The 13,987-nt window shown below is 36.4% G+C and overlaps 1 protein-coding gene across 2 annotated transcripts in view; it reads right to left on the bottom strand.

Annotated features, from left to right (window-relative positions):
* The window catches only part of Fkbp13 (FK506-binding protein 2), a 46,342-nt gene extending 42,856 nt beyond the window's left edge, over positions 1-3,486 (bottom strand). Inside the window, exon 1 of one of the 2 annotated variants that reach the window (XM_048632361.1) lies at positions 3,217-3,486. In XM_048632361.1, the coding sequence (XP_048488318.1) occupies positions 3,217-3,404 (188 nt within the window). In that variant the 5' untranslated portion in view covers positions 3,405-3,486. 2 annotated transcript variants of the gene reach the window in all.
* Positions 3,487-13,987: the final 10,501 nt, after the last annotated feature.

Here is a 13,987-nt window from a genome sequence, read left to right as displayed (position 1 = left end):
TGCCGAATATGTACTGCTAATCCAGTTTGATGCAGTTTTCCAAGTCTATAATCTAGCAAGGAAGTGACGGCTGCCGATTTCATCAAGAATTTAAATTACTTTGTATTTGTGTTGCCAGGCCGGACCCGGGTTCCAATAGATAGGAAAATTAATGAGTCTAAGCTCTCCCGATACGAAAAAGTAATTAGGTTTAGAAATTTGTGAATGGCTACCCCAAACGTAATTAATTTGAGCATACGAATAGAATAGATCTGTTAATCGAATTAGGCTAACCGTTGTGTGTGCGGTTTGATACGAATCAGAGAAGTAGTAAGCACTTGACGAAGTAATGTTCAGCGAGGGAGCTATATAATCCTACTAGTACCAACCAAGTACCTACTGTACTTCAATGCTGGGTTTCTATTCTATGCAGGTACTTATTCATAATATTTAATCCAATTATGTATACCAATTGGTTTTATGAGTACCTACTTAACTTAACACGGAAACATGAAGTATAAAAAAAACAAAGACATAATTAACTAAACAATACTTAGTACATGTCGATATCTAAGTATCAAAGTACTTAGCAGTGCGTACCACTCCAACACAAGTGAAAGCCTCTCACTAATTCGCACTGTCGAGGCAAAACTCAGAATAATAACATTATAACCACCAATGTGAGGGCATCAACACGCGAGGTCAACGCCACACTTTAATAGCAGGAAGGCGCGTAAACATTAAAACAATCAAAATCGTGAGACAAATCGCACGATAAATCGATAGATTAACTCCCATAGACAGTGAAAGTTTTTTTTAGGGAGGCAAAGGCGTGTATCTCGATGCCTGCCTGGTTGGAAGAAAGTGCTTTGACATGTGAAATTTTAAACAGCCGTCGTATCCGTACACGATTTCTTCATTACGCTTTCAATCATTGACGCGTGGTTTGGAAAGGAGATCGAGTAGAATCTTAAAGAAACACTTTACGTTTAGTGGTCGACTGCTTTATTGATTTTCTACACACAGCTATTTGCTTAGATGGAATTTAAAGTAGGCAAGGCAAATACCTACATTCTTCAATGCTGGAAACGTAAGCTACTATTTATACATTTTAAGTACTAGAAAAAAACTGGGGTCAATAGGGTTTTAAAGATGTTCAAAGTAGTCCAGCCTAGAGACACACTTTATAGAATTGCCAGTCACGATCCGAGGTCATTCTAATTTTGAGCACCATACCGGTCCTATGTTTGAATACTTATTTACACTTTTTATACCAATATCACCTGTCGCTAACCTAACACCTCTATTCTCTATTCTATTCTCTGTGGTGGGGGTAACAGAACCTGCACCTGGCTCTCTCGAGTGGAACCTTTGTGCATATCCCCAAGGTCTAAACTGCCTACCATTGCTGCCGGCCTAACCTAACGCCTCTAACAGGGTTGTTATTCATGATCTAAACTAAACTGGGTGATAAAGGACACCATTACTAGAAAGTATGGTATGCTACAGTATGCCCCTGTACAAAAAAGTGAAGTTACTATTATATTTCAAATATCTAATCAAAACCTTTTGTTCCCACAAAAAAGCTATTTTTTTTAAATAGCTCCAAATATTGTTATGGTTTATTCTTATTAGATACACAAAAATATTTAACTAATAACATTATTTCTAAAAGTTATCTAACGGACATGGCATCTTAATTTTGTAAAAAGAGTTCAGACTATGTTCAGAAGGTTTTTTAAACTCCTTTGTGCTGTGTTAAAAAACAACGTGATGGACAATGTATGGTAAGATTGATGTACCTACAATACCAAGTTATATCCATCTTATTACACCTACGAACTATGGTTTTAATCGCCTAGTTCATATTACTATTACTGTAGTACCTAGTTTATTATTTTTTTGTTATCAACCTGGAATTCGCTAGCCATAACTACAGATCTAGAGAGCTTAAATATTTTTTCTGTACATAGCTTTTGTAATCTTAATATAATTTCGTTAAATTAAAAACACATTTCTCAAGCATCCTTAAAAGTAATTAACAAGTCAGAAACTCTACAAAGATGTAAGTATATTAAACAAATAGAAAGTTACATCGGCCTCCATTTTGTGTTTGTCAGGCGAATGGCGCTATAGTGCTTCAGTCACGTTGTATTTGTAAATAATTCTAGACTCCCAGAGAGGAATTTAAACCCAGTTTTTCTTCGTCGTTAAACTTAGGGTCTCTGCAGGCAACATCTGGATGTGGTTCCGTCTTAGTAATCTCCCACAGTTGCTTATATTCATTATTATCTACAACATTTGAAGTTTTAATGACTCTTGTGACCTTAATTTTGCTTGCAACACGAATTTTAGCTCTACAAAATAGAGAGTTATACTACACACATTGTGGAAAAGTAGAGACATTGTAATTACGGAAATGTAATTAAGTATATATTTCCTACTAGTTGAAGATAACATCTTCATTCATTTTTCATGCTTTCATCGGCCATTATGACCGGCCATTGTTGTAACGCGGGTTATCGACAATGAACGAAAATTTTAAAAGCACTTTTTGAATTACTTATACAATTTTAACAGTATTTTGTCATTGCATCAGTTGCATTGTTGTAAGTCAGAGGTTCATCAACATAATTGCATGTATGCAAATTACACGTTTTTATAATTGTGTGTAAGTAGTGAGTGTTTTTGTGATATTTAACGTCCTCACTGAAGGTGGAACACCTCGAAAGCCTTTAATTATTTTAATATAAAACTGTTGTTTCTATTTTCAAACATCCTGTCCAGTTAGTTACTTTATCGCCATAAATTTCGGGTCATTCTTGATAAACATTTTTATCGCAGTTGCCGATATCTAAAAATTGTTAATACCTTGAATATATTTTAATCGCTTAGCAGCAGCTCGAATTAATTAAGTATAATTAATAATTCAAGCAACAATATCCGTTATTATAGTTTAGCAGTTATTGTTGTAGAAACCAATAACAGTCATCGCCAACACCTCTGAAACACAATATTTTTTTACCTAGACTATAATTAATGTACTTATTACAATAATTAAGCAAAGAATAGAATTTCCAAACTCGACGAGCAGCCCGGAGTCAACGCTCGATGACGCTTTCAATATCCTTATAAGAGAAACCGGAATCGCCCTGACATCACCAACAGTGAAACGGTGCTTCCATAAACCTAAATTCGCGACCAAAATTCAGCAGCAGAAAGTGGGCCAAGACTTACCTCGAGTCGAACTTGTGTCCGTCGTCCAGCGTGCCGGTGTAGTGCATGGTCAGCATGTCAGATTGCTTCGACTTGACGGTGCAGCCCTCGGGAACGCTCACCACCTCCACCTTCAGCTCCTTGACGTCCTGCCCCGCGGACGTGGCCCCGGCGAGAGCCAGCACCACAAAAACGCACAATAAACTCATTGCGAACTTACGAAAAGTTACTGGTGTACTGAAAGGCGTGCGCTCTTGCTGACGGCTCGAGTTAAACTGGCAGATTCTACGAACAGTGATTCCGCCGAGTGTGGTGGCCGTGCGATGTCCGCTGCGTTTCTTGTATGCGCTGTCTCTTTTTGCTCCGCTGATAGGGGTACGTTAGAAGGTGACGGCGCTAGTTGCGGCAGTTGCGTCGAGTTGCCTACGCGGCGCGGCGCTGGACCCAGAGTCTTGCTGCCACGCTAGCGGTGACGTAGCCATCGTCAGTGGACGGTGACATTCCAATTCACCCAACATTTTAATTTGATTACGTTTCGTTTTATGCTTTGATTTTTTATGATGTGTATAATTTATTTGATTTATATCAATGCCGGAATTGTGGTTATCAAGTTATTCGTTAGATTAGTTACAGAAACTAGATAATACCTGCTAGCGATAAACCCAATAAACTTCATATAAACTATCAATCAAATGTAAGAATGACGTGTCCGTAGTGTAAGTGTAAGTTCCTACTATTACATAATAATGACGTGTATTTGTAGGTAGGTGAGTAATTATGTACTTATTTATTTAATACATATAAATAAGTTTATTTAATAAATATAAATAAGTTTAAGTACTCTATGTTTATGTATCTAGGTAACTAGGTAGGTAGTTACTTCTGAATAAGTATTCTTGTAATGTATATCTGCCACTAACCAAATCTATTTTTATTCAGTGATAAAAAGGATAAAAAAAAAAAATCTATAACTCTTTAAAAAAATACTTTCTTTGAGGGGAACATCTAGTACAGTACAGAGACTTGACCTTACAGCACCAATATCTTCGTTCTCCCATACCTCATAATAATAAAGTACGAGGATCTACTGTAGTCATGGGTATAAGTAGGTATGTTTCATCAATGGCTGCTCTGGCGGGTCATGGCGCCATAGAGAAATGGCCATTCTCCTTTACTTAAGTAGGTACTTAATCGAAATGAAAAATTAATATTGCTGTCTAAGCCAAATAAAGTTTTTCTTTCTTCTTCTCCTTCAAAAAAATATTGTTTATTTTTTTTTATTTTTCACTTTCTTTGTTAAGTAATTGTAAAGAAGATCACTGAAGTTTTTTTATAAGTACCAATATGGTACTTACCTGATATTTTTTTGTAATATCCTCTTGTATTGTAAGAAGGTCATGGTGATAGTTTACTTTGTATTCAATAAGTACTTATGTACTTATCATATTATTATATTTATTATCTATTATCGTGACATGTAACCTCTGATCCAATATTTATTTTTAGGGTTCCGCTCATCTGGCATAATCTTTATTGACCAAAACTCATTTCGCATAACTCGTATGGTCTAAACTTTTTTGGCCGAACCATCACTTTGCCAAGACTTATGTGGCATAAGGCTCGTTTCGTCTAAAACTCTTTAGGCACAATCTTTAAACACCTAAGTTTCGTTTGCTCAAATTTATGTTCGTCTATACCTATGTATAATCTTGTTTCTCCTAATGTTATCTTAATAAATAGTATATTAAGTATGTAGTAAATGTACAAATTGTGGTATTTTTCTCCTACATCCCGAAAATCACGATATTGTATGATCAAAAAATCGAAAGTTAACGACCAATATAATTATTACAAACCCCAAGAGATCGAAACCTAAAAATAGGTGCGACGACGAGCAAAGCGAGGAGGAGCATGTTAGGTGCACATGTTCATCAAAACCAAAGCGGAGCGCAGCGAAGCGGAGCGGAGCGTTTTCCAAACAGCGGAAACAATACAAGGCACCAGTTTGCGCTATGTAGGGAGACGCTCCGTCAAAGTTAAAGCCAAACGAATATTATTACTTTGTATAAACCTAATAAACCTATGCCATAGCATTATTAGGCTATTCAAGATTTGGCCATACCATTATTAGGCTAAACAATGTTATGCGAAATAACTTTTTACTAAACGAGATTTATGCCATACGATTTTCGGCGTAACGAGACTTTGACCAAACGTTACTATGCAATACGAGATTAGGCAAAAAAATCTTATGCCAAAAAAGGTAGAACCTTATTTTTATTCTTCCATCTACAAAATATTTATCCCACGATTACATAAATTTTATTGTACCTATGTGTAAGAGTTTTAATATATTTATACAGTCTATCCCTCTTATTCATAAAAAAGTTACTGGACGCTTTAGCTATTGAACTGCTTTGTCACTCTCTGTCAAAGAACAAATTGTTATCTGTCTGAAAAGGCTTGGTAGCCTTATGATCGGAACGCAGGTAGTAGAAGCAACGTTTATTGGTATTTTACAAATGGTCATTAATATACAAGATAAGTTATACCGCGATATAGGCTGAAGGACAGTGACATCTATTATAGCTACTTGACAACTGCACACTGTCAGAGAGTGACAAAACAGTTCAATAGCTTTAAAGCGTCCAGTACAGAATATTCATTCTCTGACTGAAATACATCAATCAGTAAACAAGTCTAAATAAAATACCGTGCAATCTCCAACACATGTTATTGGCGGAATTGACAGTGTTAGTCACACACAGTCAGAGAGCCACAAAAACAAAAATTGAATTGAATTGAAGCGTCCAGTAACTTTTTATGAATAAGGGGGTATGAATGAAACCTGAAGCCACATTCTTAAATCATAAACACAGTTGTGCGACCATCGCGGAACCATAAAACTAAATTAACTCTCACAATTTTTTCAGAAACGTATTTCAAAACGCGACGCATTTAATAATAATAATCGGCGATATGGTTCGCAACCTATCACGTGAGTACAAATGTGCTGCGAAAAGTGGGTGGCTCGCTTGTGAGCCACCTCTGACAACCCCTTCGGGGATTACAGTCGTGAGGGCGTATGATGATGATGATGACTTCCGAACGTTAACTAGGTACTGAATACATTAGTTCTATGAACCTAATTTTTTTTAACGGATTCTCGAAAACCACACGTACGTTTGAGGTCTAAACGGTAAGTGACAGTTTGCCGGAGAATAGATACTATGGGTAAGTTCAGTAGTTCTTAAAGTGTAGTGTAACCTGGAGGGGTAGCACGGGGCGCATTTAAGACGTGACAAAAGTTTTGCATCGCGCTCACTCACATCGAGCATCTTCAAGAGAGAGCACGACGACGGAGAACTTTTGTCATGTCTTATTTGCGCCTCGTGCTAGCCCTTCTGAAAGAAGTCATGTTTCTCTTCCCCAAGTGTACACATTGATTAATAAAATTATGAAATATGGTTAATGCATAATTGTTATGTATTGAACAGGGTCTAAGTACCTAAGCCGAAAAGGAGTGACTCACAAGGTCATTCCAAACTACCTTTGACTCAGATTACCAAATAGTTAAGTAAATAGGTAGGCACCTACTACTTATTTCAACGACTTATAAAATTCGCGAAAAATATTAAATTTTTTGTATAGGTGAATACATTTTTTAAATCTAAATATGTATATCGTTAATTCTCAGCACAAAAGTTGTTCAGTGCACCCTGTATTGTCAGTCAGTTGGCTATATGGCGGAAGGTTGCACAAATTCTCCGGCTAAACCCGTGGATAGAAAATTAGAAAATGCACTTTATCTGCCAATGGTATTGAAGAGACCGTCAAAGCAAACTTGCAAAAAGTGCTTTGGCTAAGGCAACAATTACTCTCTTTAATTTCTGATACTTACTGCCACTGACGTAATCCTTACTATCCTTACTAATATTATAAATGCGAAAGTAACTGTGTCTGTCTGTCTGTTACTCTTTCACGCCAAAACTACTGAACGGATTTGAATGAAATTTGGTATACATACGGTCTAGACCCTGGGAAAAAACATAGGCTACTTTTTATCCCTGAATTCCCACGGGAAAACTTTTTAAGGCGAAGCGAAGCGCGCGGGAACAACTAGTACCTAAATAAAAATAAAAAAAGATCCCGACGAATTGAGAACCTCCTCCTTTTTTTGAAGTCGGTTAATAAGCTCATCCCATCTTTGACTCTTTGTAGAGAAAATCATCCAAATACGTCCACGTTTCTTCATACATTTAGGTATGACAATCCTTGGATACGTACAATAGCGATATGTGGACTCTTACCTTAAATGGGTATTATCTCTACTGTCATATTGGGAAGTATATTCTTATGCAGAATGAACTTTATCAATGAACTTAGCTACTTATCCTTATCCTTACTATCCTTATCCTTACTATCTTTATCCTTACTATCCTTATCCTTACTATCCTTATCCTTATCCTTACTATCCTTACTAATATTATAAATGCGAAAGTAACTGTGTCTGTCTGTCTGTCTGTCTGTTACTCTTTCACGCCAAAACTACTGAACGGATTTGAATGAAATTTGGTATACATACGGTCTAGACCCTGGAAAAAAACATAGGCTACTTTTTATCCCGCAATTCCCACGGGAAAACTATTTAGGGCGAAGCGAAGCGCGCGGGAACAGCTAGTATTTTATCAAAATCTACTAAGCTGTTCAAAAATTATTCGAATTTTGAATTGAAAGTCTGGAGTTTTTAACGTTAGTAAGATTAGGTTATTATGAAACAGCAGCCGATTATCGTGATTTCACAGTTATTTCAGTTTTTCCCATAGTATAAGTTTTTTTCCTATTTGTCTTCGGGATAACTGGGTCCACTGATAAAATTGCTCACAGTGCAATCGTCTTATAAATGACTATCGATATTGATAAGCACGTCCCTTGAGAAATTAATGTTCTTTAAGGAAGAAAAACAACCTTTACAGGAAATATGAGAGATTTGGCAAAACCTTGAGAGGTTTTTTAATTATTTATGTTATTTTTATTATTGAATAAAATGAGACAAAGGGGAATGCCCATTTCTCTATGGCGCCATGACCCACCAGAGCAGCCATTGATGAAACCTATACTGATTTATGTACAGCCCATGACTACAGTATATCCTGGTGTATACTTTATTATTATGAGGCATGGGAGAACAAAGATATAGGTGCTGAAAGATCAAGTCTTTGTACTGACTAGATGTTTCGCTCATACATTTTTTTTTTAAAACGCGTTTTAAATTTTTACAATATTTTGCCTCATTTATAACACCTTTATCATTGAATAAAGCGGGTCAGATTTGGCCATTCCCATTTGTAAGACGTTGGAACAAGCCTTGCAGTTCATACTTTTCTTGTTTTTTTTAATTAATTTTATCGAATGTCAAGTACACTGGGGAGCAATGAAAATGTTCCAGTACAAAAAGATGCTAGTTTAAAAAAACCCTTAAAGGAAAAAAAAGCTAAATAATGCCGTTATCGAAGTAGAATGGAAGCCGTGTGCAAAATTTAAGTACCTAAGTAAGTAGGGTAACGTAACGTACCTAGGGACATTTTCGACTACCCCAACTTTGAATGAAGCTATCGCAGCGTACAACTAAGATATCAATGTGAAATATTCTTTATTCGGTAGGATATATAATCTACTAGCTGTTGCCCGCGAGCTTCGCTTCGCCTTAAAATTATTTTGCCGTGGACGACTCCCGAACTACCTACCCAATAACATGCCATGGTGGTATTAAATTAGATGAAAGTTGACAAATAAGTACGAAGATACTTGACTAAAAATGATTTTCATGACTTGATTGAGCAAAGACTTTATAGCAATGGCAGAATAGTAATTTATAAATGTTTAATTTCAAGCATCTAACTAACTTATGCAGTTTTGTTTTTTTTCATACTACTTATTTTTTTCACTTTAACTCCCATTTTTCAAAACAAAACTATAACTTTACTAAGGTGTGCAGACATGTTAGATTGAAAACATCTAGGTATCTTGCTATATCCTATTGTAACTAAGCTTTACGGCTGTTTTAACAGCATGCAGATTTCATCACGCACGTGGGATAGCACGCCATTTTCCCGCATCTCGTGTGCATATTCCACGCGTTACAATGAATACTTGTATGAACGCGTGCGGGGAAATCCCGCGTGCGTGATCAAATCCGCATGCTGTTAAAAACAGCCTAAGTTAATGCCGAATTTCAACCGCTAACGGAAAATACGGTACCTAAGCTACGTCCCTTCCAAATTTCAAGTGCCTAGGTACGCTACGTTTAGCCTGTGCGTTGATATCGTGTGCGTGTCAGTCATGGGAATTCCGTATGTAATGTAGAAAATCTCTGCACATTTTTCCTAAAACACCTACGTAATAAGTTTCATGGTTTTATCTTAAAAACCGGCCAAGTGCGAGTCGGGCTCGCGCACAAAGGGTTCCGTAGCAGCAAAGTTACAGTTAAATCAACCTATCTCAAAAACTATAAGAGATACTTTGATCAAACCAAAAATCGTTGAAAGAGTTAATTAGCATGCATCACCTCTATTTTTTTTAGAATTTTATACCCCGTAGTTATAAAAATAGAGGGGGGGGGACATACTTTTTACGACTTTGAGAGCTGATATCTCAAAAACCGTTCACTTTAAGAAAAATGTTTTTTAGAAAACTTTATATCATTTTAAAAGACCTTTCCATTGATACCCCACACGGGTATGTACATCGAAAAAAAAAATTTCATCCCTCAGTTACATGTATGGGGGGCCCCACCCCCAATTCTTTTTTTTACTATTTAGTGTCATATTTTTGTAGCGGTTCATACAACACATATTCCCATCAAATTTCATCACTGTAGTACTTATAGTTTCCGAGTAAATCGGCTGTGACAGACGGACAGACGGACAGACGGACATGACGAAACTATAAGGGTTCCGTTTTTGCCATTTTGGCTACGGAACCCTAAAAATGACGCATAAGAACCAAATGACAATGAATGAAACCTCGTATTGAAAATTACAGTAAACGACTGATTGGGTTGTTTTCGAGGACCTTAAAAACTTACCGTAAATACATACAAACAATAAGTACATCAGCTAAAATCAAACCATACCGCGATGTATACGAACACCCGACAACGCCATCTAGGAGCGGACATAGCTACTATATAAATTAAACTTCTAAAACTCAACACCCATAAAACTTTCAACCCCTATATTACACCCCCACACTGGGTTTTTTTTAAATGCTAATTATTATTTTTTTGTGATTATGTAGTGCTTAAATACAAAATATAATGTTTTTATCTTCAAAAATGACGAACTTCATACAAAATATGAACCTATTTCATCCACTCACAGGTCGAATTTTCAAAAACGCTAAAACAAAATGTTTAATTATTGCTCATCAAGTGCTTAAATATAAAGTTTATTTAAAAAAAGATCTACCCCGGCCGGGAATCGAACCTGGGACCTTCGGCATAGCAGTCAGGGTCACTAACCACTACGCCAGTCAGCCGTCATATATTTTTATCTTTTAATATTAAGTATTCGCATACAACTTTTAACCCCCCCTTTTAACCCCTTACTTCCTCCGTTTTGCAATAAAAAGTAGCCTATGTTCTTTCTCAGGGTCTAGACCATATGTATACCAAATTTCATTCAAATCCGTTCAGTAGTTTTGGCGTGAAAGAGTAACAGACAGACAGACAGTTCCGGATATAACCAACAGATGGCACTAAAAGCGCAATACAGAGAGCTTGTATGGAACCGAGGCCAATTAATATGAAATTCTACATCGCGGTATTAAAGTTTTTCAGTTGTCTGAAATAAATACAAAACCTAATATGATAGATCTATTCTATAGTAGGAGAGTCAGACAGTGATTTTCGCTTTTATAATATTAGTTAGGATCATCACTAGTATTTGTGCTAAAGCTTTAGTGTGGCCAGATTTTATTAAATTAAGATAAAAGTAAAAATGCTTGTTTTGACCCAAGATACGTTACACGTTTGTACCTTGGGACACTGTTTCCTATAGCTTTGTACTATGGAAAATACAAACTTCTAAATAACGCCTTATCTCTGTTCTTATTGATTTACTGCATCTCTCTTCTGTCTAGTTTCACTCTGGCACTAATAAGAACAAAGATATAAGGCGTTATTTAGATGTTTGCATTTTCCATAGTACAATGCCATAGGAAACAGTGTCCCAAGGTACAAATTTAATCGTGTCCCAAGGTACAAAAAAGCAATATTTAACAAAAATTTAAATATCTTTATTTTTTATTTAGGAATCTTTCAGATAATTGCCATGTCATAAAATTAAATAACTGAAAAGTTATACGTGACATCCATGTCTTTATTTTGAGCATGCCTCAATGAACACAAAAAACTATACAAAAGCTACTTTTGACTCCAAAAAACTTCATATTGTCTTCACCACACACTCGATGCTGGTATATTCACGAGACTCACTAGTTTTGCCAAGCGAGTGAAATACTAAGCCTAGGGTACAATTTAAATGTGTTTATTTAGCCGGTTTTTAAAATATGTAGAATCAATGTCCCGAGGTACAAGCGTCCCAAGGTACCTACGTTACGTTACCCTACTTACATAAAATTTGACACTTCATCAGAATATTACCAACTATAAACGTAAATATTAATATTATGTCCTTTAAAGAATATTGGGGTCATTTGGTGTGATTGGAACTTTTCCATTGCTCTTGAGTTCTAAACTATCTACTGGTACCTATGCGCTGAACTCTACCTACCTAGGATATTATAAAAAAGTTCCAGTGACATAAATTAATTATACAGGGTGTTGCAAAAAGGGTATACTAAGCCGAAACCTACATGTGCAGCATGGTATATCTAAGCCCGAAACTGAAATCATAATTTGAAAATTCGCGAAAAAAAATATTAATTTTCCATAGAAACTTTGTTGGTCACGTGACTTTTAATATGGAAAAAAAATGCATATTCTGATTTCAGTTTCGGGCTTAGATATAACATGCTGCACATGTAGGTTTCGGCTTAGTATACCAACAACACCCTGTAGAACGGCGATGGGACCTAAAGGGCTAGCACGGGGTGCAATTAAGACGTGACAAAAGTTGTAAGTATGTGAGTGAGCGCGATGCAAAACTTCCGTCAGTCCTTCTAGTATTTGTTACCCATTGAAGTATAATGTACTAGCGTACGCTAGTAAAATTAGTTCAATGTTGTTAAATACGTAAGAAAAAGTAAGACGATCATCAAATTTTCGACATAGCCAGTAGTAAGCCAGTCTCGAAGCGAACAAACCTCTATTTTTACACTCCCAATGTTCACACTCGTTTACTCAGCAACAGTTCCTTCTCCTTTGGGCTATCGTAATATTTTAGGGTTCCCACGGCAAAGGTTCAATCACTTTACCTTACGGAACCCTTCACACCCATATCAAGGGGTAACGAAAGAAACACTCGTCCAAATATGCACTTGGGATGTGAAGATGTAGTACTGTCGGCAAAAATAATTTACTTTTTAACCCGAACGGAAAACGGACGTGTTATACGATTGATACCCATGTGTAACTGTATATTGTTTAATATTTTAGTCACGAGCAATAAAAAGTCACTTACAAAACATTTCAGTAATAATTTGAACACAATATTTATGTTTTTGATAAGTAATATTCTTATGCGCTGTTTAATGGTCCTAAATATTGACGGCTAGCCTTTTCCGTTTAGGAGTAGGTAGGTAATTTGGTGATTTTCTCAGTGCAACTTTGTCATTGCTCGTGAATGTATGAACATAACCATAGAGTTCGGCGATTTTTGCGAAGGCACACCTTTTGAGTAAAAGAATGAGGAATTATACATACATACATATACTCAGGCCTGTCTCCCAGAGGGGTAGGCAGAAACTATGGATCTCCACGTGCCACGATCCTGACATACTTCTTTCGCTTCCTCCACATTCATTAGTCTCTTCATACACGCACGTCAGTTTCGGAAACTCCTAATTTGACTCTTCTTGTGTATGCCGCCTATCTGGTCGACATACTTTCGCCTAGGACGTCCTCTACCGACACAACCATTCATCTCTGCACAATAAATTTCTTTCGTCAGTCTTCTTTCATCCATCCTTTCAATGTGAGGAATTATGATGCTATAATAATTTAAATAGTGCTACATAGGTATGTGATTTAGCTAGGGTGGGTTGGAGGTTCGATCGTTTAGGCTTAGAGTTATTATAAGAGGATTGCATTGCCATAAAGTGCCGCAAAATGCTGCTGTGGAGGTACAACCTACTCTGATTCGATACTCACGGGTAAAGAAATGGTTCCACTGAGAAAAGCACCAAATTACTCCTAATCGGAAAAGGCTAGCTTAATAACGCGTTCTGCAACATTAAAGTACATTTAACAGAGCATCAAGATATTACCAACTAAAAACGATAATATTTTGTAAATACGTAATTTAAATTGAATCTTTGAGAAAATTAGGTTCTTTTGGTGTCGGAATTTTGTGAGTGGAACGTTTTGATTGCCCGTCCACCTTTCGGTATACAACGGACGCATCGCAAGATTTATAATTTTTATTCGATTTTCCATGTGTACCTACATTTATGACAATACATGGATGCTTACCTTTAGAGTACGTGTGCATCGTGGGTATCCTAGGTACCTACTCGTAACGTTATGTATAAATACCTATCATGATTAAGTCAATTTTTTTTTCATAATAACACCCTGAGTTTAAATTTCTTACTTATTTCAATAACAATA

The sequence above is a fragment of the Plutella xylostella genome, chromosome Z, assembly GCF_932276165.1.
Source record: "Plutella xylostella chromosome Z, ilPluXylo3.1, whole genome shotgun sequence".
Lineage (NCBI taxonomy): Eukaryota > Metazoa > Arthropoda > Insecta > Lepidoptera > Plutellidae > Plutella > Plutella xylostella.
The sequence above is the reverse complement of the archived record's forward strand: the minus strand, read 5'-3'. Positions and strand labels throughout refer to the sequence as shown.